Source organism: Aptenodytes patagonicus, chromosome 1 (genome assembly GCF_965638725.1).
Source record: "Aptenodytes patagonicus chromosome 1, bAptPat1.pri.cur, whole genome shotgun sequence".
Taxonomy (NCBI): domain Eukaryota; kingdom Metazoa; phylum Chordata; class Aves; order Sphenisciformes; family Spheniscidae; genus Aptenodytes; species Aptenodytes patagonicus.
In genome coordinates, this window is record NC_134949.1 from 208,142,468 (window position 1) to 208,168,105 (window position 25,638).

General features: G+C 40.9%; 2 protein-coding genes across 9 annotated transcripts in view; one reads left to right on the forward strand and one right to left on the reverse strand.

The window, feature by feature from the left end:
• PARP4 (poly(ADP-ribose) polymerase family member 4) overlaps positions 1 to 6,107 on the reverse strand; it is a 59,428-nt gene extending 53,321 nt beyond the window's left edge. For 4 of the 5 annotated variants that reach the window (XM_076328152.1, XM_076328151.1, XM_076328153.1 and 1 more), the window contains exons 1-2: positions 5,813 to 6,107; positions 4,375 to 4,500 (exon numbers count right to left, since the gene is read on the reverse strand). The gene's annotated coding sequence lies outside the window, so the exon portion shown is untranslated. The remainder of the gene's footprint in view (positions 1 to 4,374; positions 4,501 to 5,812) is intronic. The other variant, XM_076328155.1, reaches the window with a different exon arrangement.
• Positions 6,108 to 6,287: 180 nt separating this feature from the next.
• On the forward strand, positions 6,288 to 25,627 carry CPAP (centrosome assembly and centriole elongation protein). 4 transcript variants are annotated; one of them, XM_076328157.1, is made up of 18 exons: positions 6,288 to 6,325; positions 7,293 to 7,435; positions 7,843 to 8,353; positions 10,432 to 10,555; positions 11,372 to 11,668; positions 12,818 to 12,962; positions 15,469 to 15,574; positions 15,875 to 17,498; positions 18,977 to 19,109; positions 19,970 to 20,135; positions 21,142 to 21,381; positions 22,004 to 22,103; positions 23,095 to 23,192; positions 23,915 to 24,013; positions 24,125 to 24,265; positions 24,373 to 24,457; positions 24,554 to 24,674; positions 25,294 to 25,627. In XM_076328157.1, the coding sequence occupies exons 3-18, from the start codon at positions 7,928 to 7,930 to the stop codon at positions 25,484 to 25,486; spliced, it is 4,098 nt and encodes a 1,365-aa protein (XP_076184272.1). In that variant the 5' UTR covers positions 6,288 to 6,325; positions 7,293 to 7,435; positions 7,843 to 7,927; the 3' UTR covers positions 25,487 to 25,627. The 4 variants fall into 4 exon arrangements, with proteins under 4 accessions (XP_076184272.1, XP_076184275.1, XP_076184276.1 ...); XM_076328160.1 differs by having other exon boundaries at positions 23,095 to 23,189; XM_076328158.1 differs by lacking the exon at positions 6,288 to 6,325 and adding an exon at positions 6,635 to 6,697.
• Positions 25,628 to 25,638: the final 11 nt, after the last annotated feature.

The window sequence follows — 25,638 nt, forward strand, 5'->3', positions numbered from 1 at the left end:
AGAAGTCATGGCAGTCCGGTGAAGTTCCCACTGCCTGGAAAAGGGGAAACATAACCCCCATTTTTAAAAAGGGGAAAAAAGGAAGACCCGGGGAACTACAGGCCAGTCAGTCTCACCTCTGTGCCTGGGAAGATCATGGAACAGATCCTCCTGGAAGCTATGCTAAGGCACATGGAGGACAGGGAGCTGATTCAAGACAGCCAGCATGGCTTCACCAAGGGCAAGTCCTGCCTGACCAACCTAGTGGCCTTCTGTGGTGGAGTGACTACAGCAGTGGACACGGGAAGGGCTACAGATGTCATCTATCTGGACCTCTGTAAGGCCTTTGACACGGTCCCCCACAACATCCTTCTCTCTAATCTGGAGAGGTATGGATTTGATGGGTGGACTGTCCGGTGGGTGAGGAATTGGTTAGATGGTCGCATCCAGAGGGTAGTGGTCAACAGCTCCATGTCCAGATGGAGACTCGTGATGAGTGGCATCCCGCAGGGGTCCGTATTGGGACCGGTACTGTTTAATATCTTCAATAAGGACATAGACAGTGGGATCGAGTGCGCCCTCAGCAAGTTTGCAGATGACACCAAGCTGAGTGGTGTGGTCGACATGCCAGAGAGACAGGATGCCATCCAGAGGGACCTGGACAAGCTGGAGAAGTGGGCCCGTGTGAACCTCATGAGGTTTAACAAGGCCAAGGGCAAGGTCCTGCACCTGGGTCGGGGCAGCCCCCAGTATCAATACAGGCTGGGGGATGAAGGGATTGAGAGCAGCCCTGCCGAGAAGGACTTGGGGGTACTGGTGGATGAAAAACTGCACATGAGCCAGCAATGTGCGCTCGCAGCCCAGAAGGCCAATCGTATCGTGGGCTGCATCCAAAGAAGCATGGCCAGCAGGTCGAGGGAGGGGATTCTGCCCCTCTCCTCTGCTCTGGTGAGACCCCACCTGGAGTACTGTGTCCAGCTCTGGAGCCCTCAGCATAAGAAAGATACAGACCTGTTGGAGCGGGTCCAGAAGAGGGTCACAAAAATGATCAGGGGATGGAAGACCTCTGCTATGAAGAAAGGCTGAGAGAGTTGGGGTTGTTCAGCCTAGAGAAGAGAAGGCTTTGGGGAGACCTTCTTGCAGCCTCTCAGTACTTAAAGGGGGCTTATCAAAAAGATGGTGGCAAACTTTTTAGCAGGGCCTGTTGTGACAGGACAAGGGGGAATGGCTTTAAACTACAGGGGGGTAGATTTAGACTAGATATAAGGAAGAAATTTTTTACGCTGAGGGTGGTGAAACACTGGCACAGGTTGCCCAGAGAGGTGGTGGATGCCTCGTCCCTGGAAACATTCCACGTCAGGTTGGACGGGGCTCTGAGCAACCTGATGTAGTTGAAGATGTCCCTGCCCACGGCAGGGGGGTTGGACTAGATGACCTTTAGAGGTCCCTTCCAACCCAAACTATGCTATGATTCTATAATGCAGACACACTGCTAACACTACAGTAACTAGCATGAAGAGAACATAAATTCTTTTTACTAATGACTCTTTGGATCCCAGTACACCATGTCCATATCACATCCACATGGTTAGTATTGGTGTCACTGGTAAAGACTTTGTTTTTACTCTATTTGTATTTCTGGAAAAGCTACTTGATTATGTAAATTTTCCACAGTGACTTAAGGCCAAATAATTTTATTTGTGAGATAACTGGACAAAACTGACACTCTAGAATACTTGGCCTCTCCAAATTCATCCTGGACTCACAGGAGGAGGCAGAACAAATAAGAAATTGCTTGTTCGAAAGTAAAGATAATCTGAAAGGAAAGCAGTTCTTCTGTTAGCCAAAAATGTCTGATATTAAGTGCCCTCTCTCTTGGAGAAGCCATTCGGAGCAAAAATGACCTTTCTCCAACTTAATGAGAGCTCCCACATAGACTGCAAATTCTGATTAAGCTTCTATCCTCCTACTTCTGTAAGTAAACAACACCTACATTGAAGACTGCAAAAAGGAAAGCAGATGCTGTTTGAACTACTTGCGTTCATTTACCAATTCACATTTTTCTGCACTATGTATGTGCAAATGAGGAAACATTTATTAGAACAGTTTCTTTACTAGTTTCTTAGGACTAGTAACAAACAATTTAATTACCCAATTGGTTCTTCTGCCTTAACAATTAGTATACAGCACTTCACAATCTAAGATAAGATTATTATGTGATTAATTTAACAAGGACCCAAGTTTAGAGCAGATGATTAGGATAAGGCTTCAGATAAAAAAACCCAAACACGTTAGCCTGAGGTAATTTTAGGGTGAGATTTAGAGTATGTTACCCATACTACATTTAAGGAATGTGGCCTATTTGATTTTCAAGGTATGCAAGTAAAGTTGTTCTTCAGTGCAGTAAAAAAGGAATCAGATGGCCAGCTACGGTGGAAGAACTTAAATTATTAGCTAAAAAATAAGTAGTCAAGGAGAGAGAGCAACATAATTAATTTAAATTTGGGTTTTCATGATAACCTGGAAAATCAATGCTATCAGACACAATTTTATACACATCTGTGTAATTTTATCTCAGAAAGGTAATCTATAGGAAGGGCCCAAATCATCTACTGCACTATAGGACAGGCTGGATCGATGGGCCGAGGCCAATTGTATGAGATTCAACAAGGCCAAGTGCTGGGTCCTGCACTTCGGCCACAACAACCCCATGCAACACTACAGGCTTGGGGAAGAGTGGCTGGAAAGCTGCCTGGCGGAAAAGGACCTGGGGGTGCTGGTTGACAGCCGGCTGAACATGAGCCAGCAGTGTGCCCAGGCAGCCAATGGCATCGTGGCCTGTATCAGAAATAGTGTGGCCAGCAGGAGCAGGGAAGTGATCGTGCCCCTGTACTCGGCACTGGTGAGGCCGCACCTCGACTACTGTGTTCAGTTTTGGGCCCCTCACTACAAGAAGGACATTGAGGTGTTAGAGCGTGTCCAGAGAAGGGCAACGAGGCTGGTGAGGGGTCTGGAGCACAAGTCTTATGAGGAGCGGCTGAGGGAACCGGGGTTGTTTAGCCTGCAGAAAAGGAGGCTGAGGGGAGACCTCATCGCTCTCTACAACTCCCTGAAAGGAGGTTGTAGCGAGGTGGGTGTCGGTCTCTTCTCCCAAGTAACTAGCAATAGGACGAGAGGAAATGGCCTCAAGTTGCGGCAGGGGAGGTTTAGATTGGATGTAAGGAAAAATTTCTTTACTGAAAGAGTGGTTAAACATTGGAACAGGCTGCCCAGGGAAGTGGTGGAGTCCCCATCCCTGGAGGTATTTAAAACATGTGTAGATGTGGCACTTAGGGACATGGTTTAGTGGGCATGGTGGTATTGGGTTGACGGTTGGACTCTCTGATCTTAGAGGTCTTTTCCAACCTTAATGATTCTATATACCGGATAGAACTGGCAACTCTGTAATGGTAATACGTGCATATCAGGCAGACAGAGGATCAAAGGGCATATGATGTCACTATATACCTATATTTTGGGACTCCTGTTTTTGTTTTTTATGTCATTAGCAGTGCTTTTGGCATAGAAGTACTCTCTGCTCACACAAAAAACAACTCTCCATATTTTAACTAAGAGGTTTTCACAAGATACTGTTATCTGAGGTGATAAGAATCTTTTATGATGCAACCTTGTTATAACTTGGCTATGTGGGAAACTGTACCTTTAAGAAGCTGTACTTTGTGGTATAAAGTCTTATTTTAAGCTGCTTTTATCAACTTTATTTTGACTCGTCACAAACAAGACAGATAAATTTGAGGCATATATAATGGCAAACGTGTCACTGCTAAAGGCTTCCTTTAATAACCATAGTATAGATCTGGGCACTGCCTTCCTCTTCACTAGAGCTCTGTGTGCACTCGTTTTCTCAATATATTCTCTAAAGCAGATTCTGGATACTGCTAAAGTATCACCAGAAGTTGTCTGCTCAGGAAATAATGAACTCTATTTGCACAGCCAAAACAAAAAGTTTATTAGAAGACAATGAAATACATACAACCAATTGCAAGCATCAGCCCTGCCTATACATCCATATGTCATCCAGAACACACCAGAAGCAACTGAGATTGGTAGCTACATGTGGTGCAAAACTCCACAAAAGTATTTCATATTACATTTGCTTATGAAAAATCAAGCTGCTAAGAACTGAGAAAAAAATTATTCCGAGAACTGATCTGTAAATAAACCGTAGATCAGCCAGTAAGCAGAAAGGTATGCATAAACTTGAGGGATTCATTGTCTCCAAGTCTGTCTGCAAAGACACTCCCCCTTCTCTGTTCTCAGCACAAGAGGTATTAAGTGACCCCTGATCCCACTCTTCTCTTTAGATTTTGAGGGAGCCAAATCGTTTACACTCACCTGTTCAGGCAGCTGCCCTCCCTGAAGGATCTCCCTCCTTCCCCAACAGTGCGGGGTACAGCTGGAGAACCTGGGTGTTGTAGGTAGGAAGGGCTAGGACACACTCGTATGTCTCTGCAAAATGCCCTAAGGGACAGGAACCCAGTCAAATAAATAAACCGAGCAAAGTGCAGTCTACTGCACAATAAGGGGCAGTAACCCTCGCTGCACTTGGGAGGAGGAGGAAATTGTCACTGTTAAAGCATAAGTGAACTGTGGAATAACCGACAGAGAGCAGGAAATTGAGTTAAACCTGTTCAAAGTCTGTCCCCAGCAACTTTTCTCTCCCTTCAGTGAAGATTTTATTCTCTTTCACTGTTGATGAATGCTACTACTGAATAGTAGCCTCTCTTCTCCTATTTCCCTAGAGAAGCAAACTTCTCAAGGAATTTTAGCAGTGTTTGGTTTTACTCTTTTTGAATAGCAAAAATTTTCAAAATCAGAATATAAAACTATTGTATTTAATCTGTGTGTTGAGAATTAATTAACTGCTGCTAAACACTTTTATAACTGGAATACTGTGTTGTTGCAGCACCAGATAAGGAAGTTATGCAAAGTGGAACTGCTGACAATTATCACTGGTTTAATTCTCACAATTTTAATTTATGTTGGTGGAGATCCATAAGGCCCCAATAGCCTCAAAAGGATTTCACACAAGCTTGTACTTCATGATCAAACCACAAATTCAACACCATCGTTAGCAATGGATTATATTTTTAGCACAGAGAGGGACCCAAAAAATCAATTTTTATCATCCAACAATAGACCATGAATAATCTGTAGTCTTGTAAGGCCTTCAGTGTGCAGGTAAACTGAAAACAAACCTCTACTGTATTTTCCTACTAGAGATGTCAAAGGGACTGAATGTGATGCTGTGCTTTAAAAAAGCACAAGTACAAATCATTTTACTTTCTAGCACAGTAGCTTATCACTGTTAATGCAGAATCCAGTCCGAGGACAATCATGTAGACAATATATTCATAACTGGCAAAACCAAAGCGCAGGAAAGATGATAGAAAGTTTAGCAGAAACAGCCCTGTGGAACTACAGAAAGTAACAGCGGAAATTAAAACTAGTAGTAGGCAACTGAAAAGGCTGTCCTGGGTTTACACAACCTAGAGCTCGGTTTTGTACTTGCCCACAACAGCTGCAAAAACAGGTCACAGGCTGCGACGTACCAGAAGTTTTTGGAGCGTGATGCTCTGCCACTGACTGGAGTTTAGAGGAAAACACTAACTTCGCTCAGTAAGATAGAGCATGCCTAAAGCACAAAACGTCAGAAAGCCAGGTGATGCTTTTTGCCCATTTATCTTTCTGCTCCTCCCTTACTGCAGCTATTTAAAGATTAAAAGAGTGCAAGTAGCCGCAATAAAAGCGCACGAAAAGTCCAAAGCCTCACCCCTGCAGAAAACGCCACACCTCGAAAGGCTTGCGGACAGCTCACTAGACAGGAATCTCCTCACACACCATGCCGGGACAGCTGCTGAAGAACACTGCGCACATACGGCCTTCTGCCTCTCCAGCAGCGGCGCCGCCCGAAGAGAAACCCCGTCTCCCAGAAGGACCACCAGCGGCGACGCTGGGAGGACCCGGAAGCCGCCTCCACCTGCGGGCCGTCCTCAGGAGCGAGGGGAAGGCCCAGGAGCCTGAAAGGATCCCCGCCACCTCTTCCCGCTCCTGACAGCGCCGGGCAGGAACCAGGGCAGCAGCTACTGTGGGCGTACTATTTCACTGTTGAGGCCCACCAACGGCCTTTTCGCCGCTGAGTCTCTTGGGAGTTGTAGTTCGAGCGCCGAAGAACCGCCTCGCAGCTGGGCGGGGAAGGCGGCGGCTTGGGACTACCACTCCCAGCATGCTCGGCGCTGGGGCGGTGCCCAGCCTGCGGCGCCGGGAGGCTGTGCGATGGCGGCAGGTTTGTAATAGAGGGGTGGCGGAGTGTTGCTGCGGAAGCGGCCTGAGGAGCGGTTCCGGTGCTGCCGCCCCGGTACCTGTGAGGGGCTGCGGGTCGGAGCTGTCGTGGTGCGGGTGCCTGGGGCCCGGGGAGCGGCGGGACCCGGCGGCGCACTTAGGGCGTCCTCTGTGAGGGTGTCGCGGTGCCGCGGGCTGGGGCCGTGTCCGTGTCCGTAGGGGAAGGGAGGCGCTGGGCCTGGCCGCTCGGCTCGGCTGAGGAGCGTGGCTGTGCTCGTCTCCCCACCGGCGACCTTTGGGGGAATCCCTTCGTCCCTCCTCGCCTCGCCGGGACGGGTCAGCTTCAGCCCTGCCAGCTCTTTTGGTTGGCACGCAGGTACTGCTTCACTTAGACTTTAGGGGAAGCTTTAAACTGGCAGGCTGCCACGAAACGGTCTCCAAAAGGTGACAGGAAAAATAGCGTGAGCCCTGTAGCCTTGAATTTGCCTATGCAGGAATCTGTACCTCGCTGGGAACTTCCAGTGGCGTCTCAAAACAGAAGGCAGTTGAAAAACATTTTCCTAAGGGAATTCTGCTGTTTCTCCTAGTCACGGTTTCAAACTTTGGTTGAAAGCGTAAGCCCTTTTACAGCGTGAAAATTAAGTGAGAGCTGGCATGAACTGATCCCTTGGGAACAAGGAAGCTTTAGGAAGTTGTTTCCTGATCAGCAGGACTGTTGAGCCTGGGCTGCTGTGGTTGTCTGTCCTTTGTCCCCTGGCCCCTTCTTTCCTCTGTATTCCCTGTGACACACCATATGCACAGGCAGAGAGTTAATTGCCCTGGGACTAGTTTGAGGTAGCAGGGCTGAGTGGTCAGGCGCTTGCTGCCACATCGTCATCAGCAGCAGTTCTGTCTCTTTTCCTTCCTAAGTGAGGAAATCACTTTGGGTCTCCTATCTACCTGAATTCATTCATGACTTATGACACTTGTAGGTATTTGGTTATCGCTGAAACTTTTGCAGTCTTCAAACTTTTTTTTTTGGATGGATATAAAAAAAGAAGCTGGTTGGGAGGAAGAAGCTAACAGGCATCATGGTTTTAGAGTTTCCATGAGAAACTAAGGAAGACACGAAAATGTAAGTGCGGCATTGAAATATGTGCAGTAAAATGTTTGTATTTAGATGGATATATTTGAAACTTTGCGTTGATATGAAGGTCCTGTGAGGGAAGCCTCTCTTTCAACTCCTCAAATCACTTCTTTTGTTGCAGGCACTTTAAAAAAATTCTGAATCCCTTTCTGTACTGAAGAGAATATTATACACAGCTTTATAATATTAGCTGTACTCAAATAAAAGGATTATGTTGACCTCCTGCACAGAAAGTGTTTGTTACTAATTGTCCAAATTGTTTCTATTGCCTAGGGAAAAGTAGATTGTGACTTATTTTTATAAACACACTGGGTTGGTTATAAGAGAGTTAACTTTCTTTTACTGAAAGTCTGTTATTGTAGATGTCTTATTTTATTTATCTGCTTAATTTCTAGGTGCTAAAAGTAGGTAACCATCCATACCAAATACCTGGAACTTTGAAAGTTTTACTGTCCTAACGCTACATAATGTCATATTGTTATGCTAATGCTGTATCAGCAAATAAATGGGAATACAGTTTACAAGATGTCAACTGTTGAAGAACTGAGTAGCGAACAAAACTTCATTGCACATTGGATGTCTGATACTTCCCGTGCTGGAGTCTTATTAGATCCTAGTTTTACCGGTTTGAAAATCAACAAAGAAAATTTATTATCTGGACCTGAAAACATCACAGCTTTCCCTGCTGAAGTGTTGCATCTTTCAGACAGCTGTTCTGTAAGTGATGACTCCTTGTGTGAAGAAGAGCCTGGCAGCTCTTGTACACTTCAGCAATATACCACTGAAACATCTTTTCCAGCAGCAGCATATAACGTAGAAGCCTCTAAAACAGACTTTGTCCATGGTGAAGTGGATGGTCAGAATAAATACGATCACAGCGATCCACTCTTACAAAAGCTTGAACAGGTAAAAGTTCTAGAATTCCTTGACATGCATCAATTAAGATTTATTTTGTTTCTGCATGTGATTTGTCATACCTGGAATTAAGCAAACTCTTTGCAACGTATAGAACACAGCAAGCTTAAAGAGCAAGTCTGAAGTCACAGTTACGCGTGCATAAAAATTGGTGTCCTCCTCATCATGTGCATTTATTGAGTCTAACTTCTGTTGTTTCCAGCTGGCACAGGTTCCAGTTTAAAATGAAATTGCATTCAGTGGCAGTGTACTTGTTCTCAAAATCTTTTTACCTGGAAAGGTCCACGCAGTTTTACAGTGTTCCGTTGTTTCTCCACTTGAAGCTGTGGAAATGGGCTGCTGGTCATTACAGTGGTAGTACTTCACCACAGATATTCACAACATGGTGAAGTTGTATGTTTTTGTATCTATAGCAACATCTTCTGTTAGTTCTCAAAGCAGCTATGTACATCCAATACCTGGTTCTGTTTAGATGAAGAATGATGTTAATGTTGAATGTGATGAAGTATCCATGACGTTGGGACGAAAAGGCCTGGAATTACAGTGCTGTGATGTTATTAATTGTTTTTTTTTTCCAATGCAAGTGTGTCAGTTAATCCACTGTAACTGGCTATATGTTTGCTCGTAGCTCTTCCTAATTACTAGATATAAATTGCATTAGCTGAAAGTGTTCATAGGCACTTCAATAGATCTTGCTGTTAAGGATTAAAAACTCACTCACCTCCTTGTCCACTCTGCTAGCAGCTACCTCAGCACAAATCCCTATGTCTGTTCACTCAAGTGGGGTGTGTGGGGATGTGTGTGTGTGAGTCTCTAGAGTAGAATTCCACAACTTATGTGGTGCTACAAAAATTTTCTCCTCTATTTTACATGATAGGAAAACATTTATTCACTTTTTCAGTATTGTCAGCAGTATCAAACAGTGGCTAAATAACAGATATTAGCTGGTTTAATGGTATCTTAAGAGGAATTGTTAAGTCTCCTGTCTTAGAAAGTTATTGACAATCTAATATATTATAAAAAAATAAATCTGATGCTTGCAGTGACGAATGTAGTTTTGGATGCATAAGATTTTTTTCAGTTTGGCTTTCTGAGGATGTTATCTGAACAGGTAGAAGTATGATTTCTTTAGTAAATTAAGTGAAGGGGTTGGAGATGAGACTTTAGGTGATCTTTGGATCTCTATCATTAGCTCACAGCTTCTACTTGCATAGTGCCTTACTTCTGTTTTCACTGGAATTTTAAGGGACTACAAGGAGAATTCAAGGGAAATTTTTCTTACCTGCTGGATGACAGGTGCGGTCCTATTGTTGATCTATGGAAGGATTTCATCAGGCCTCCTGTCTTTCCTTTGGAGGAGCTGAAACTAGCACATATGTATGTGTTGGAGATGTAGAGATGAGCATGGTATTGCTGTGGTTTGGTAGGGTACAGAATGCCCTGCCTTCATATGGCCCTCGAGGCTGGTCTTGAGGCAGGGCCAGGGACTCCTGCTACAGAAGAAAATGAAGACTGGATTACTGAATTTAATCAGTATTTTAATTCTTTTTTTCAGGCAGCTTCACGAGTCTTAATGTTCTCCAATGCTCTTCTTCCCCTCTCTTGGTCCTTTGTATCAGTACTGTTCACTGTAACTGAGATCTTGGAAAGAAAAAAAAAAAAAAAACAACCCCACGCTTTTTCTAAAGCATTGATTATTATGAAGTATTTCACGTTTTAATAAAAACACGGCGTAGTAGAAGTTAATGTTAAGAGAGCGGAATTTGAATGTTTTTCCTGTGCAGTAGATATGAGTGTTCTGATTCCTATTGTTTGCAGATTGGTCAATTAAAGACTAGTGGAACTGTTAATTGGGCAAACTGGAAATAGCATGTGCATTCATAGATAGAAAAAAACAAAAATTTCGTTTAGCATAGCATTTCATATTCATAATTTCCTTCATGTTACATTTACCTAATGGAACATCTTTAAAACAAGAAATACCCGTTGTCTTGATGACACTAATCCTGTGGTACATTCTAAGTAAACCTAGCCTCTAATACATTTTTTTTTTTTTTTTGTTTGAAAAGCTGAAGGAATTGCAACAACAGAAACAGGAACAGCTAAAGAAACAACAGATGGAGCAACTTCAAAGGCTAATGGAAGAGCAGCAGAAACTACTTAGCATGGTATCTGGCCAGACAGCAGTTCTTGGTACGTTGAGAAAGCAAGCGTATGACATACTTTGAGTAAACTGAAGAATTTAATCTCATTTTCCAGTTAAAATCTGAAAGTGTATTCAGTGTTCTTCATCTTAAGACTACTCAATTAGTCAAAGATAAATGCTGCATCGCTTCAGTGCTTGAAAGTTGAGTGCTACTGTAGAAGGAACACTATCCTGTTTTTATAAAACGCCAACTGTCATTGTAACTTGATCAATATGTGCTATGATGGGAGCCCTTGTTTCGTAGAACGTTTTAAATACAAAAGACTGTAAAAAACCAGTTGCTTTCCTTTCTGATTAGCTGTTTCTCACAATACTTTCGATTGCTTTAAGCTATCACTGTATTCAAATGAAGTAGTCCCTCCTTGTTTGTGCTCACGCAGCACAGATTTGTTCGGGTGATGAACTGAACTAGATGAGGGAGCTGATCTGTATTGAAAAACAAATGCTTGTAACCTGTATCAGTTTTCCAGTCTCGTTTGCTGTGTGCAAAGGGAGGGGATGGTGCTGGCCTGGAAAAAGCTTTTAGAGTTGAGCAGGGGTATTTTCTCCTGTTGGCAGTATCAGTCCAACCTGACTTAAATGATTATCTTTCTTTCACTCTGCCTACCTGAGAAAATGAATTTAGGGCTTAGCCTTAGGAGAACAAAATCCAGATTGCCTAATCAGTTATTCTTGATCAGTAACATAAGGATGGAGGCTGGGTGATCAGCCTTGCCCTTCAGTACCATTTCTTTTCTCCTGTGGAACAGTGGTGGTGTAATACAAATACAATGACACAGCCATTTTTTTCTTTTAATTTCAAGGCTATACTCTAATGGCTGAAAGTCAAAAGCTAAGACCTGGGCATTCAGCAGGCTTAACAACTTTACACCAATTGCCATCATCTGGGTATCAGAATATCTTTGAAGACAGAGCTTATGCTCCAATTGTTTCTCCACATACAGAAGACAGTGATTTTTTACAAAAGTTAAACAACAAAGAATGCACCTCATCTTTGAAGAACAGTCTTTCAGGAGTGTCTGCCTGTGAGAAACAAGGTCTGGGTGTGCCTCTGAAAACGCAGAATTGTTTGAAAAATGAGGAAGACAAATGTATTGCTGGTTAGTCATTTATAGAAAGATAACTTGGTGTGTGGTGGGGGTTTTTTCCCTTTGTAGTTATTGAACGTAATTTTTCTACTACTTATTGTGAAGATTTTATACAAGTGTTGGTTTATGTGATTTGTTGGTTGGTTTACTGACAGCTTACAGACCTCAGAGAGTTCCTGTTGATGTCCATGTGAGTTTTGTTAAAAGCAGCATGAGGAAAAAATCAAGTTCTTCTATCTGGATGAAATGCTTGTCTCTTAGGAAAAAAAAATATAATCTTTACTGCTAAAGCTTATATATGATAAAGACTGGGAAAATAGCAAATAATGACAGCTGAATTGTTTAAATAATGATAGCTGATTTGTTTGGGCTGAACTGTACCCACATTTTCATGTGGCAAATGGAAAATAACAATCTATCCAGGGATACAGAATGTCTTCAGACCAGCTCTATTGTGAGGATTAGTAACTGATCTGGAATTAGGAGTCAAGATGGGTTGACAAAGAGATCCCATCATATAACTAAAAATTATTTGTACATCAGAAGGAATGCACTGGAGTTCGTTATCCTTCCTCCTCTTCTCATTTTTACCGTTGGCACTAGCATGACTACTGCACTGCTATGACTGGAATAGTGGTTTTGGTTTTAATCTAGCAACTAAAGGTTGCTGAAAACCTGTAGAGGTTTTGGGGAAAAGGTATGAGATTGCATTTCATCATACTTCATATCAGCTTTAAAGCTTTTAATCAGAGGGCTTGGTCTAAGAGGATGTGAAAGGATAAATTGATCTTAATTTATACATATATACATGGGAAACAGAATCTTGGTAAGAGAGCTCTTCAGTAAAGCAGAAATCTAAATTTGTTCAGTTATTTTTAAGCTATAAATTAACAATAGCAAAGAAGATGAACAATCAGAATGGGTTATTTAAGGTCTGTGGAAAATTTTTAATACATAGTTGGATGTTCCTTTAAAAAAAAAGCTCAAATTCAAATAATAATCAACTTGGGGAAATCTTGGGACTATTTTATGTAGGAATTCAGGCTACATTACTGTGAAGCTCCCTTCTGGTTTTAATCTGACCTGAATGCTGCTTAAAGTATGAACTGAAAACTGATTTGTTGTTGGGGAGGAAAAAAAAAAAGTCTATTCATTTCATAGGAAAAAACATGTGGTGTCCAGAACAAAAGATGGAAGTATTAACGGAGAGTGAAGATCATCACATTGATCCTTTATGTGTGGAAAGCTCAGATCTCTCTGAAAATTCCAGTGGAGGAAAACATTTGTGGACTAATACAGAGGAAAGGTAATTCAGACCATTATTAGGCAGTTTTTATCAAATAGACAACATAGAATCATAGAATAGTTTGGGTTGGAAGGGACCTCTAAAGGTCTTCTAGTCCAACGCCCCTGCAATGAGCAGGGACATCTTCAACTACATCAGGTTGCTCAGAGCCCCGTCCAACCTGACGTGGAATGTTTCCAGGGACGGGGCATCTACCACCTCTCTGGGCAACCTGTGTCAGTGTTTCACCACCCTCAGCGTAAAAAATTTCTTCCTTATATCTAGTCTAAATCTACCCCCCTGTAGTTTAAAGCCATTCCCCCTTGTCCGGTCGCAACAGGCCCTGCTAAAAAGTTTGCCACCACCTTTTTGATAAGCCCCCTTTAAGTACTGAGAGGCTGCAAGAAGGTCTCCCCGAAGCCTTCTCTTCTCTAGGCTGAACAACCCCAACTCTCTCAGCCTTTCTTCATAGCAGAGGTCTTCCATCCCCTGATCATTTTTGTGACCCTCTTCTGGACCCGCTCCAACAGGTCCGTGTCTTTCTTATGCTGAGGGCTCCAGAGCTGGACACAGTACTCCAGGTGGGGTCTCACCAGAGCAGAGGAGAGGGGCAGAATCACCTCCCTTGACCTGCTGGCCACGCTTCTTTTGATGCAGCCCATGATACGACTGGCCTTCTGGGCTGCGAGCGCACATTGCTGGCTCATGTCCAGCTTTTCATCCACCAGTACCCCCAAGTTCTTCTCGGCAGGGCTGCTCTCAATCCCTTCATCCCCCAGCCTGTATTGATACTGGGGGCTGCCCCGACCCAGGTGCAGGACCTTGCCCTTGGCCTTGTTAAACCTCATGAGGTTCACATGGGCCCACTTCTCCAGCTTGTCCAGGTCCCTCTGGATGGCATCCTGTCCCTCTGGCATGTCGACCACACCACTCAGCTTGGTGTCATCTGCAAACTTGCTGAGGGTGCACTCGATCCCACTGTCAGATCCCACATGAGTTTGGTTGAATTCTGAGTCCTGATTGAAAGAGTCTGATATTCTCAATTTGTATAGCTTTCTCAACGAAGGTTTCCATTTTGCTAGGTACTCTGGAGACCTGTAGTAAGAGAGGCTCTGGCTTTAAATTGTTTATGCTGTGAAAGATGTGATGATGTTTATTGGCTGAAGAGGTGTGTGCAGCCTGGGGTAATGATAGTTTAGAAGTACATTTTAGTATAGGCTTAGTCTATAAGCAGTTATAATTACTGTTCTCAGTTTGATTTATTACAACCTCCTATCCACCATTATGTGGTGAAAGTCGTAATGTGAAGGAGGAGTGTAAGTGTGTGACTTTTTAGTTTATTACCAGGAGTTATGTCTGTTTAAACATCTGTATATGGCTAAGCAGTAATAACAGTGCTTGTGGCAGAAGCCTTCTCATGTATGGTAAAAGCTTTGTTTATGGAGTTGATAGAATAAAAGTAGTGGTTGGCATTGTTATAAAGCTCTGCCCTGTCTGCCAAGTCATCACAAAGACAAGAAATACTTGTTCCAGGCTGTGGTGTGTTGAGCCAGCCAGCGACTAAGCACCCACCCAGTCGTTTGCTCACTCTGTCCCCCAGAGCAGAATGGGAGAGGGTATCAGAGGAGAAAACTCGAGAAAACTTATGGGTTGAGATAAAAGCAGTTTAATAAGTAAAGGAAAGAGGGGGGGGAAAAAAACCCAAGTGATGCAAAGGCTGTCACTCTCCACCTCCCACAAGCAGACTGATGCCTACTTGGTCTTTGAGCAACAGCTACTTTTGGAAGACCAAGCCCCCAGTTTTTACTGCTGAACATGATGTTATACGGCATGGAATATCCCTTTGGTCAGTTCGGGTCAGCTGTACTGGCTGTGTCCCCTCTCAGCCTCTTGCCCACCCCAGCCCACTTGCTGGGGCTGGGGGAACAGCATGAAAAACCAAAGAAAGCTTTGATGCTGTGCAGGCACTGTTCAGTAATAGCTAAAACATTGGTGTGTTAATCAACACTGTTGTGGTCACAAATCCAAAACACAGCACCATACGGACTGTGATGAAGAAAGTTCACCCCATCCCAGCCAGACCCAGTACAGGGCTGTGAAGGAGGAGGAGTATCAAAGGGGGAGATAAGGAACACAATCTCAGCAGCATTACTGAGTGGGAAGGTGATGCTGTAGAAATTGGCAGTATGACTAAAATACGAATGAAAGTTTGGTGGTCTGGGCAGAAGAAAGGGTCATTGAGAAAAGCAATGAAAGAAGAAACAGCAAAACCTGCATATAGTATCTTTTAGATATGTGTATTAACTATAGCAGGGATTTGATAAACCATTTCTCAAAAGATAAACAGCTAGTGTTATAACGTATTTCTCAGATTAACTTTTACATTTAATGACCAAAGTACCTCATAATTTGTCATCTTTTATGTAATTACACCTTAGGTCTTTGAATAGCAGTGATCTTAAACATAGTTATAGGAATGTAAGACTTGATTTTTTTTTTTTTTTTTTTTTTTTTTAAATTACACTAGACCTATTAAAGCTGCGATTCAGGAAAAGAAACAGACATTTGAACAATTCCTGGAAGAACAGATACAACTAGAAGAGCAGCGTCTGGAGCAAAACCAGAAGTTACAGGTTATTTACTTTTTTAAACTTTATTGTTCTTTATATATAGTGCCAAGATGCAATAGGTGCTTTAAAAACGTACAAGGAAGATTCTAGCAGCAAAAGATAACACTGAATGCAATATTCATGTTTTTAAAAATAAAACAATAAGCCCCAAATATTTCACTTGTTTAAGATGTCTTTAGAAATCCAGTAGAAATGTACTGTATAAATTCCTACTCGTATGTGGGGTTCATTTGAAGAAATCTTCAAACGGTATAAGGGACTTTTTAACATTGTGTGTTTGTGTTTTTGTTTGCCCCTTTTCAGGAGACAAATGGACCAGCCATTCAAAAACCAGTGATCAAACGACCCTTCCTGAAAAGAGGAGAAGGCTTAACAAGATTTAGTAGTGCCAAATCTAAAATTACAAAACTTGGAGAAAACACCCCAAAACTTCAACAAAGGGCTTCAGATGACAGAAATGCTATTAAAGTGGACAGATCACAAATACAAAAGAAAACTATGCCTCCTGGCAAAGAACGGGTTTCTGAGAACCCTTTTGCACCATGTAAAAAATATAACCACCCTGATAAAGCAAAACATTGCCCTGTTCAGAAGAACCTGGTACTCAGGAATCACAATGGAAAAAATATCTCGCTATTAGAAACAAGAATGCAACCAGGAAAAAATCATGAAGGACAGATGAGAGATTCTTTCCCATCAGAAACTAACAACAAAATAGAAAATAAAGAGAACGTAGTAGAATTTGCTAAGTCTAACACTGGCAAAATTGGAAACAAATTACCTGGCACAGAAAAGCCTCGGTTGTCTCATGAGCTGGCCAGTGCCTTTCCTAATTCTAAATGTCCTATAGGTCACCCTGTAAAAGATCCAGAACTGTCTTTTGAAGTTTCATTTCAGAATAAGCTGGAAAACTGGGAAAAAGAAAAAGAAAAAGAGAATCTAGAATTAGATGAATTTTTGTTTCTAGAACAAGCTGCAGATGAAATATCTTTCTCAAGTAATTCCTCATTTGTGCAAAGGATCTTAGATCAAGATCAGCAAACTTTAAAAGGCCGTAGAATGTCTTCTACCCCTATCAAGGCAAAACAGCAGCAAGTAAAGGCGCTGGCTGTTGAACTTATAAATAAGAAAAATAAAAAGGCAGACTGTATGACACAGGGAAATATAAATGATAGAGCAGTTATGCATACAGTCTCAAATTCAGGAGCAGCTTTTATAATGAAGGATCCACTGAATAAAACGGACAGTGTAATATTTTCAGCTTCTTCAATGACAGCAGCTCCTGCTTTAAAAAGTAACCAATGGATTATAAATGAAGATGAGAGTGAGGGCAATGGTTATACTACTACAGATTCTGAGAGTGAATTTGAGACCACATTAAAGCATGAAAATGAAGATGCTAAGACATCCTTTATGAGCCATAGAGAAAATGATCCAGAATTTTTTGATTATAGAGGTTCTGTTACAGACACCAGCAAAGAAAGCAAAAATGGAGATGCTGACCTTGGCTCGTCAGACAAAGATGGCAGCGCACTGTCAAAGCAAAAGATTAGAAAAGCTTCAGACCGTCAGAGAAGCATGTCTTGTATAAGTAGGAGTAAGTTTGAGTTTGATGATGAAAGAACATGGAGTGATCTTGATGAAAATCATGTTAACAGTGATTTACCTGAAAAATATACTAAAATACCTTTACAGATGGACTTTTCCAATAAGAATGATACAACTGTCCCAGATAAAGCAATAAAGAGAAAGGTTGCCTCAAAGAGGGGAGATGGAATGTCCAAAGAGTCTGCAGTGGACAGTGATTCAAATGGACCTCCTGTATCAAACCTGATGATGAAACTATTTCCTTCACTGAAACCGAAACAGAAGGCGGGCTGTCATTCAGAGCGTGAAATCAAATCAAATGTGGAACAGGAGCCAGGAGGTGAGAGAACAGCAACTGGTAGGAAATGTTGAAGAAGACATATATTACAAGTCTTTCCTCCTAACACTTAAGCCGCAACCTGACATTACACCAAAGGGTGTAAGTACAGACTTCTGCTGCAGGGAATGGCCCTATTCTCACCTTTCATCTCCTCTCCTGGTTGCATGTCTGATGTCAGATCTAACAGTTATGCAGCTTGCAGTATGAGTACGATCAGTGAAAACTTCATTTATTTTTTTTTAATTTTTTTTTTTTTCCTGGAGGCTAGTTTTCTGTCAGACCAGTTCATTGAACTAAACATGATCTGGAGCTGCCTGATCACTGTTTCCAAATCAAGGAGAGTGTCAAAGGCATGCCAAAAATGAAGTGGTACCTCCCTTCCCAGTGACAGTGTGCATTTACACCACGGTAGGGTAATGCTATGCACTGTTAGGTTAGCTTGTTCCTCTTATAAGGAGGCAGCAGCCCTGCCTGTATTTTCTGACAGTAGTATAGTATCTAGAGAATTCACGTGGAATATGGGAAACATGGATTCATTTTTCTGCTTTGCCCAAGTTGATTTTGACCATATGGTTATAGTCTGGGGAAGGACTGCCCCTAAAAGCTCCTGTTGAAGCTGTTGCATTTATGTGAGATCATTAAAAATGCACTTGTTCAGTGAAAGCATGATGGCATAGCCTGGCATTTAAATCTCTTCTCTGTAAGGCAGTGAGATCTTGATTTCAAACTCTGCTCCAGTGAGTGTTTAGAAATTTGTTCAGGTTTTTATGAGAAGTTCATGTGAAAGCTGCTACTTCTGCTTATTGTTTTGTGGAGAATTGATTTTGTAGGGTTGTCTAAAGATGCCTGCTAGATGTTGTTATCAGGAAGAGGGGTAGGGTTTTTTACTGAATCTCAGAGCATTTAAGGGTGAATGAGGCAACTACCTACACTGCAACATCAGTATTTAGGCTCTTCTCTTGCATACTCAGAAGTGGACTATTAAAACCCTGGGAGTGTTAAGTAGTGACTGAACAGGCAACTGGGATGGCAAAAAAGCCCACAAATCCTGTTATTGGCCTCTGCAATAGATTTCACATCAGTGATGGGTGTGAGCAGACTTTGTTGTGAATGAAACTTGGAAAAACTTACAACTATAAACTTTCCTGTTTGATGCTTGGCCCTTATACCTTCATTTAATTTCTCTAGCTTGATGTGAAGTCCTTCACATTCCAATTCCTAATATATATTTAGTTCTACAAAGATGATAGATGTATACCTCAATATTTGCGGTACTTGAGTAAATAGTGCAGAGTGCTTTAAAATGTCACTTCTGTGTTATTTGAATAGTAGAAATTTTTTGCGATACTACTACTATCTCTCAAATAGTATCACTTGATATTTTTTAATTTTTTTTTTTTTAACTGGTGTGTGATAATTGTTTACTTCAGTCTTATGGATGCTGCTCAGATAACTTGCATCTGGTTGTTCTTTGACAGGAAACACTGTTCCTTCCCAGGTACTGAGAGAGAGACTCACTGAATTGGAAACTGAAATAGAGAGATTCAGAGCTGAAAACACAACTCTAACTAAACTCCGGGAAGAAAGAGAGCATGCCTTGGCAAATATCAGGTAATTTTTAATTGAAACATTTTGGTGCATTCACTTACATAGTATGTTCCAGGCGATCATAATGTCCAGTTACCAACAGCACAGATAAGTAATTGGTGTGTTTCAGCTACGGTGGAGACATAGGTCAAGAAACTGGTTGTTGCTCTATGTATATAGTAAACTGTAATTATTACTCACACACAAATTACAACATTAAGAACCCCTGCTAGTTTAATATGATATCCTTAAAGGCTGTACTTGGGAGAATTTATATACTTTTGTTCTGAGTGATAACACAGTCCTTAAATTGGTCTTGCAAAATTGATCTTCATGCTAAGATGATTGATGCTCTTCCTTTGGATCGAATGTTTGTGAGTACAAGCTGAGAATATTTTCATTTGAACTGGGGGACTTATAAGCAACATATAGAGCAGAATAATTATCTCTGGTGACTTAAATGTGGCACACCTATTCCTACCAAAGTCACTTTTGTTTTGTTTGGAAACAGCATCATGTTGTTGGCTTATGTTTGATTTGTGACCTCCTGCTGTTAGCAGATTCTTTTTCCCTGTGCTTTTGGGGGAATGGTGTTCTACTGCTTTGAAGAATGTTGGAAGATTTTAGCCAGAGCTTTGTTAAATTCAGGGTAACTTCCGTGACTGGAAGATATAAAAATAGAAATTGTTGGACTTCAGACACTAGCTGTGTGACAATTCTTACTCCTTAAATAAGTAATACCATTTATAGGTAAGTCTTCCCGGGGGTAACAGATGCTGGATTGGAATCAATGACCACAAAATTCAGTGTCTTCATTTTCTTCCTTAAAATCCAGATTTGAAGTAGTTTTGGGTTAAAACAACAACTTTGTTTCATAATTATAGGAAAGAAATTGCAGACTTTCAACAGCAGAAAGCCCAAGAACTGGCTGAAATAGAAGAATATAAAAAAAAGGAAATGAAAAAACTGCAAAAGGAGCGTAAAGTTTTTGAAAAATATACCACAGAAGCTAGAGCAATTCCAGATAAAAAAGAACGTGATGAAATTCAGGTATAAAAATATATTATTCTTCTGGTCCACACAGGAAGCTTAAATTAATTTAAAGGCAGTCGAGAACTAAATTCTAACTTAGTTGAAAGGTTGCAAGTGATTTCAAGATGGGAACTTTTAGTAGACATGGCCTAATTGAGGAAGGAACTACAGTCTTCACAATGTTGTTTGATGGTTTTAAGGCAAAAACCCTTGATGAGCAAATCTTTTTGTCACGTTTCCGTACTAAACTGCTCATAACTATGGTAGAATGATCTTCAACTTTGATACAAAATTACTGTAGTTAATATTAAGTTGTAAGTTTTTATTCATGGCGGTAGATCAAAATGCAAACTAGAACTGTACTTGAGTTTTATTCTATAACTGTTGTACAGTAAACATAGTAGTCTTTTACAGTTTTCAAAGTTACCTAAAGACCTACAAGTAAGTAAGAACAAAATGTATCAGAGATGTAAGAAACAAGATCTGTTTGTTCCTTCATTGTCAGGATGTACGGTACATGAGATGTACAGACAAGTTGTATTAAACATCACACATGGATTTCCCTCCTCCTTCCCTACTAATTTTCCTTACATAACTTCAACAGATTGAAGTAACACTTGCTAAACTGGCTAGGCAGACTCACACGTGTGTTATGTGATTGTGTCCTCCCTGTTTTCCTGTGCAAGATTTTTGAAGGGTCCTCTCAAGGGCAGCCTTAAAGATTTCATGTTTCTGTCTCAAGTGTATTTGTACTGGCCAATCTATGAACTGTAAAGGATGCCAAGAGGGCAATAAAGACACTTCCTGTGATTGAAGTTGAGCTTTAAGTTGGTAGTCTAAAGTAAATAGTATCTCTTTCAGGAAGAAAACTTCTACTTTTCACCCTCTGCCCCATTAAGCTAATCTTGGTTTTTTTGCCGCTCTTGTGCTTTTTTGTGTGTTTGTATTTCTATTAGAACATTAAAATCTTTTAATATATTAAAAAATGAAAGTGCTTCAATTTATAAACATGCATTTTTCTAAGGCTTTAAAACAGCAGATCGCAGAGTTACAGGAAGATTTAAAACGAAAAGAGGCAAAATGGTCAACCACCCATCGACGCCTGAAAGATCAAATAGAAGCTTTAGTAAATGAGAATATGGAGCTAAAAGAGGAAGTCAAAATTATGGAGAGGTTTCGTCTGGAAGCCTGGAAGAAAGTAGAAGCTGCTGGAAGCAAGAGGAAAATAGAAAATTCTGGGATGACTCTGAAAAGAGCAGAATCTGTAAGTTCTTAATCTTGGTGTTTTAAATTCATCTGTGTGAATACTCTTGCATTTTGGATCATAAACTTGGAATCCAATAGCTACAACTTAGATGTTTACTTTTAATTTACTAATCTTGGGACTCCACTAGTGGTGACAGACACAGAATTTTGTTAATGTCACATTCTCTACAAATGTGAATGTTTGCAACGTGCAGCATCCATCCTGTTGAGGAACTCACCTTAGAAATTCAAAATGAAACAATTATAAGAGAAAAATCATAGATGGGATCTAACCTGGGAATCTCTGCACCTTAAGGATCAGCCAGGCATACCAGGCAGTTCACCATTGTCTAGTTATATTTAGTTTTGAAACTGTAACTATTTTTCTAGATTGCTTGCACCACATTAACATTCTGTAGTTGTTGGTAGTGAGGCAGCAGACAGAGGAAGAGTTCCAAAGTATAGCTTGGGCTACATCACACAAGCCCGTCACTGACTAAATCTCAAAAATGTAGTTTGGTGCAGAAAGCTTCCATTAAATTTCATGTCACGTGGTGTGTAAATTTTGTTGCTGCTCTATGAACAATTGTGAATAAATGTCACGTAAACCACAAATAACTTTCTTTCTTTCTTTCTTTTAGTGTCTACCAAATAGAGGCCCAGAAAGTCAAACCGCATCTCTGCTTCTTCCAGTACAGAAGTGCAGCAAGATAAATGGCAAAAGTTATTCACAGCCAAAAGGTATAAATGTTGGTCTAATCAGAGAATTCTGTTAACTCTTTAAAAGAAAATTGACATGGATTTTTGCTTTTATTGAAAAGAGTGCATCAGCACCTAAAAAGTAGATAGAGAATAGTTGTAATGGACTTGAGCGTATGGAAAAATACCTCCCAGGGTAAGATTCTGGAGAAAGCTGCGATGAGACCGTTCTCAGAGCGAAGATGCTTCTGGTCATGTTTGGTGATCTGGAGCATACCAGAAGCTGCGTTCTGTAATCCAAAATGGCATTCATCACTGATGTTCTCCAAGCTGCAGATGTTGATTAGATGACTACGTTGATAGCATCAGAACTGCTGTGTCTCTTCAGAACCTTCTGTTACCAGGAGCTGTAACCGTATGGGCAATGCCATACCAGGTGTTCCTTGTTCACAGTTATGAGCAAATGCTGTTGGCAGCTATACCCCTTCCTAATAATCATCACAGATGGAAAGTAACTGGAGGGTACTTTTTTGACACCTCTGACAGCTCAAGCAACCATCATGTTACCTGTTAGGGGAGTGCGTTCCAGAATTGAAGCCCTTGCCAGTTTTATTTTGGCTGGTGTGCTAGGAGAGACATGGGCAAAGTCTGCCAATCAGGTCCTGTTAAAAGGTTACATCAGCCTTCCTTTATTCATTGTAAGGCATAACTAAAAATGTTGCCTAGATTCCTGGGGGGGGTGGGGTGGAATCCTTTGTAAATCTACAGAAATGAAATAGGAGAGAAAGGGCAAGTATTGTGCCTGTTGCAATGATTCTTCAGTTGTAGCTTCTTGCTGACACATGAAGCAATGACATACCTGAAAGATCTGGTTTATGCTGATTCTTTTCATAAATATACTGCTTTCAGTTTCTATTGCACTTAAATGTGGGTGTCTTGTGCACCTTAACCTCGTGTATAATTATGATTGTAACACTTCAAATTAACTTTAAGTACAGTTTAACAGTAAAATTAATTACACGTATCTGAGTAGGAAAGCTTTCTAGAACGCCCGCATCAGCAGCTGCTAATGACAGAAGCAACTCTGAGACAATGATGGCACTGGAAGATTCTTCTAGGACTTTTATGGTAGTAAGTCCTGTATCTTGATTTGATTTTTAAGGGAGAGGAAAAAGCCTAAAATAAAACAACAGTTACTTGTACTTAAATGAGTATCTAGAGGGTGACTGGTGAAGCTGTTGACTCACCTTCTTATGTTCAACTGCAATTTTATTGTCATATCAGAAAATGGCTATGTAGTAGTCAATGCAGGGTGTTTTACCTGTGTCTAGTAGTTGCAACATTCTTTGACTGAGGAAAGAAAATAAAATAATAATATCCCACTCCCTTGGATTTTGCAAAATGTTTTCCCTTTTGAGAGAGGGGAAAAAGATGGATGTTTATATGCTCCATGTAGGGAAACCGTGCAAGAATCTTGTAAACAGTTGAATTAATTCTTACATTAATTGCTGTAGGTAGCATTCAGGTTTTATGAAACTTCATCAGCTGTTTCATACCTTGATATGGATGACTTAAGGCAGTTGAGCACCATGCTAGAACACACCGCTGAATTCCACTCTAGTCCAGGCTACAGCGGACCACAGACAACCAATTAGTACTGAGTCTCAGTCTGTCTTACCACTTGAATTATACTAGGAGTTGCATAAAACCCAGGTTGTGTTTATGCCTTCCTATACTACTCTTCCTCCCCTGATGCTCCTTGTTTTCTAAAATACCTGTCAGCCTCGGAAAAAAACATGCATAAAGACAAAGCTTGATTTCAGTTTATGCTTAGATTATTGTTGTCACTTCAGGACAGCTCTCCTAATGAAGCTCATGTGTCACTACCATCTGGACCTGCGTATACAGACAGTGAAGAGATACAGAGAGAAACCGCTTATCCTGATGGAAAGGTAAAATGAGAGCTCGGCACTCTGAAATTCCGCAAGACAGCTGTTGTGAAAGAGGACCGAGTATGTGAGTGTGGTGGCTCAATACTGACTTCTCTGTAATGTATTCATTAGGTTGAAAAGGTTTTGAAAAATGGCTGTCACCTCATATTTTTCCCCAATGGGACATGGAAAAAAGTGGGTTCTGATGGGAAGACTGTAACTATAACCTTCTTCAATGGCGATGTGAAGCAGGTTATGCCTGATCAAACAGTGGTATGTACCCTACATCTTCTGCGCTTTTCTAGAAATACTTATTTATGCGCATGTGTACACACACACATAAAATTTCTCACTAGTTAAATCTCAACTGTTTTCTGCAGATTTATTATTATGCTGATGCTAAGACTACACATACTACATACTCTGATGGCTTAGAGGTCTTGCATTTTTCAAATGGACAAATAGGTAAAGAAATCATCCAACCCAACCAACCCTCAAAATTGCTGCCCCTATGTATACCTTATTTATGTAATAAGCATATTGCCTCAAAATACATTTCAGAGAAGCATTATCCTGATGGCAAGAAAGAAATTACTTTCCCTGATCAAACTATCAAAAATTTATTTACGGATGGGCAAGAAGAAAGTATCTTTCCAGATGGTACTATTGTTCGTATTCAGCGGTAAGCTTTACCTTTTCAGGTACCTTAGACTGTTGATGGGAAAGTAGCAGTTAGGGCTCACTGACAGAGGCAGTATAGGGTGACACATCTATTTCTAGAAGTTTACATTTGAACATACTGTACTGTCAACATATATTTACTGCTTGAAATTTTGGGTTTTTTTTCCTGTAGCTTGGAGGAGACATAAAGACTGTGTATTTTCTCATACCCTAACCTGAGAGATTTTGCAGATTTGTGCATAATTCTAGAGAACATGCAAGAACCTAGTTGGTGTGGCAAGCAGGTCTGACATCCAAACTGACAGCGCTCAAAACATTGTTTGAAACTTTTCTTGGACTGTTGCAGCAGTAGATTTAGTGCAAAGAAAGTGCGGTAGAGGCTCTCAAGTCTAAAGAAGTTATGTCAGTTTTGCAGAAACAGATTTTCTTGAGTACCAACCAGCTGGGATGATATTTAACAAAACAGGCTTTTCACAAACACTGTCTTTTTTAAGTTCTTCCTTCATTTAGGCTTGCATATTTAAAGTTTGTTCTGAGATTAAGCTTAAGCCTATGTATAGTCCTTACAATGTTTTTGTTTGTTTTTTTTTTAAACACTTATATACACTTATTTAATGCAGAGATGGAAGCAAAACTATAGAGTTTAATAATGGCCAGAGAGAACTACACACATCACAGTTCAAGAGACGGGAGTATCCAGATGGTACTGTCAAGACTGTGTACATGAATGGACAGCAGGAAACAAAGTACGTCTCTGGGAGAGTAAGAGTAAAGGACAAGGATGGTAATATTATCATGGACACCAAGTTGTAGGTAATGTCAAAACCGTTGGAAGTGTTTGTACATTACTTTTGCTGATGTGCTTTCCTGTAAACAAGAAGAGAAATCCCTTTAAGCTTGTGTATATATTGTTTATAGTTTTCCTGAAATAAATTTATTTTTCAGTGGGTGTTACTACATGAGAG

Coding starts and splice junctions, on each gene's coding strand:
- CPAP (XM_076328157.1), top strand. CDS start 7,928: ATGCTAATGCTGTATCAGCAAATAAATGGGAATACAGTTTACAAGATG. Junction 10,556..11,371: donor TGGCCAGACAGCAGTTCTTG/GTACGTTGAGAA, acceptor TTTAATTTCAAG/GCTATACTCTAATGGCTGAA. Junction 24,675..25,293: donor ACTATTGTTCGTATTCAGCG/GTAAGCTTTACC, acceptor TATTTAATGCAG/AGATGGAAGCAAAACTATAG.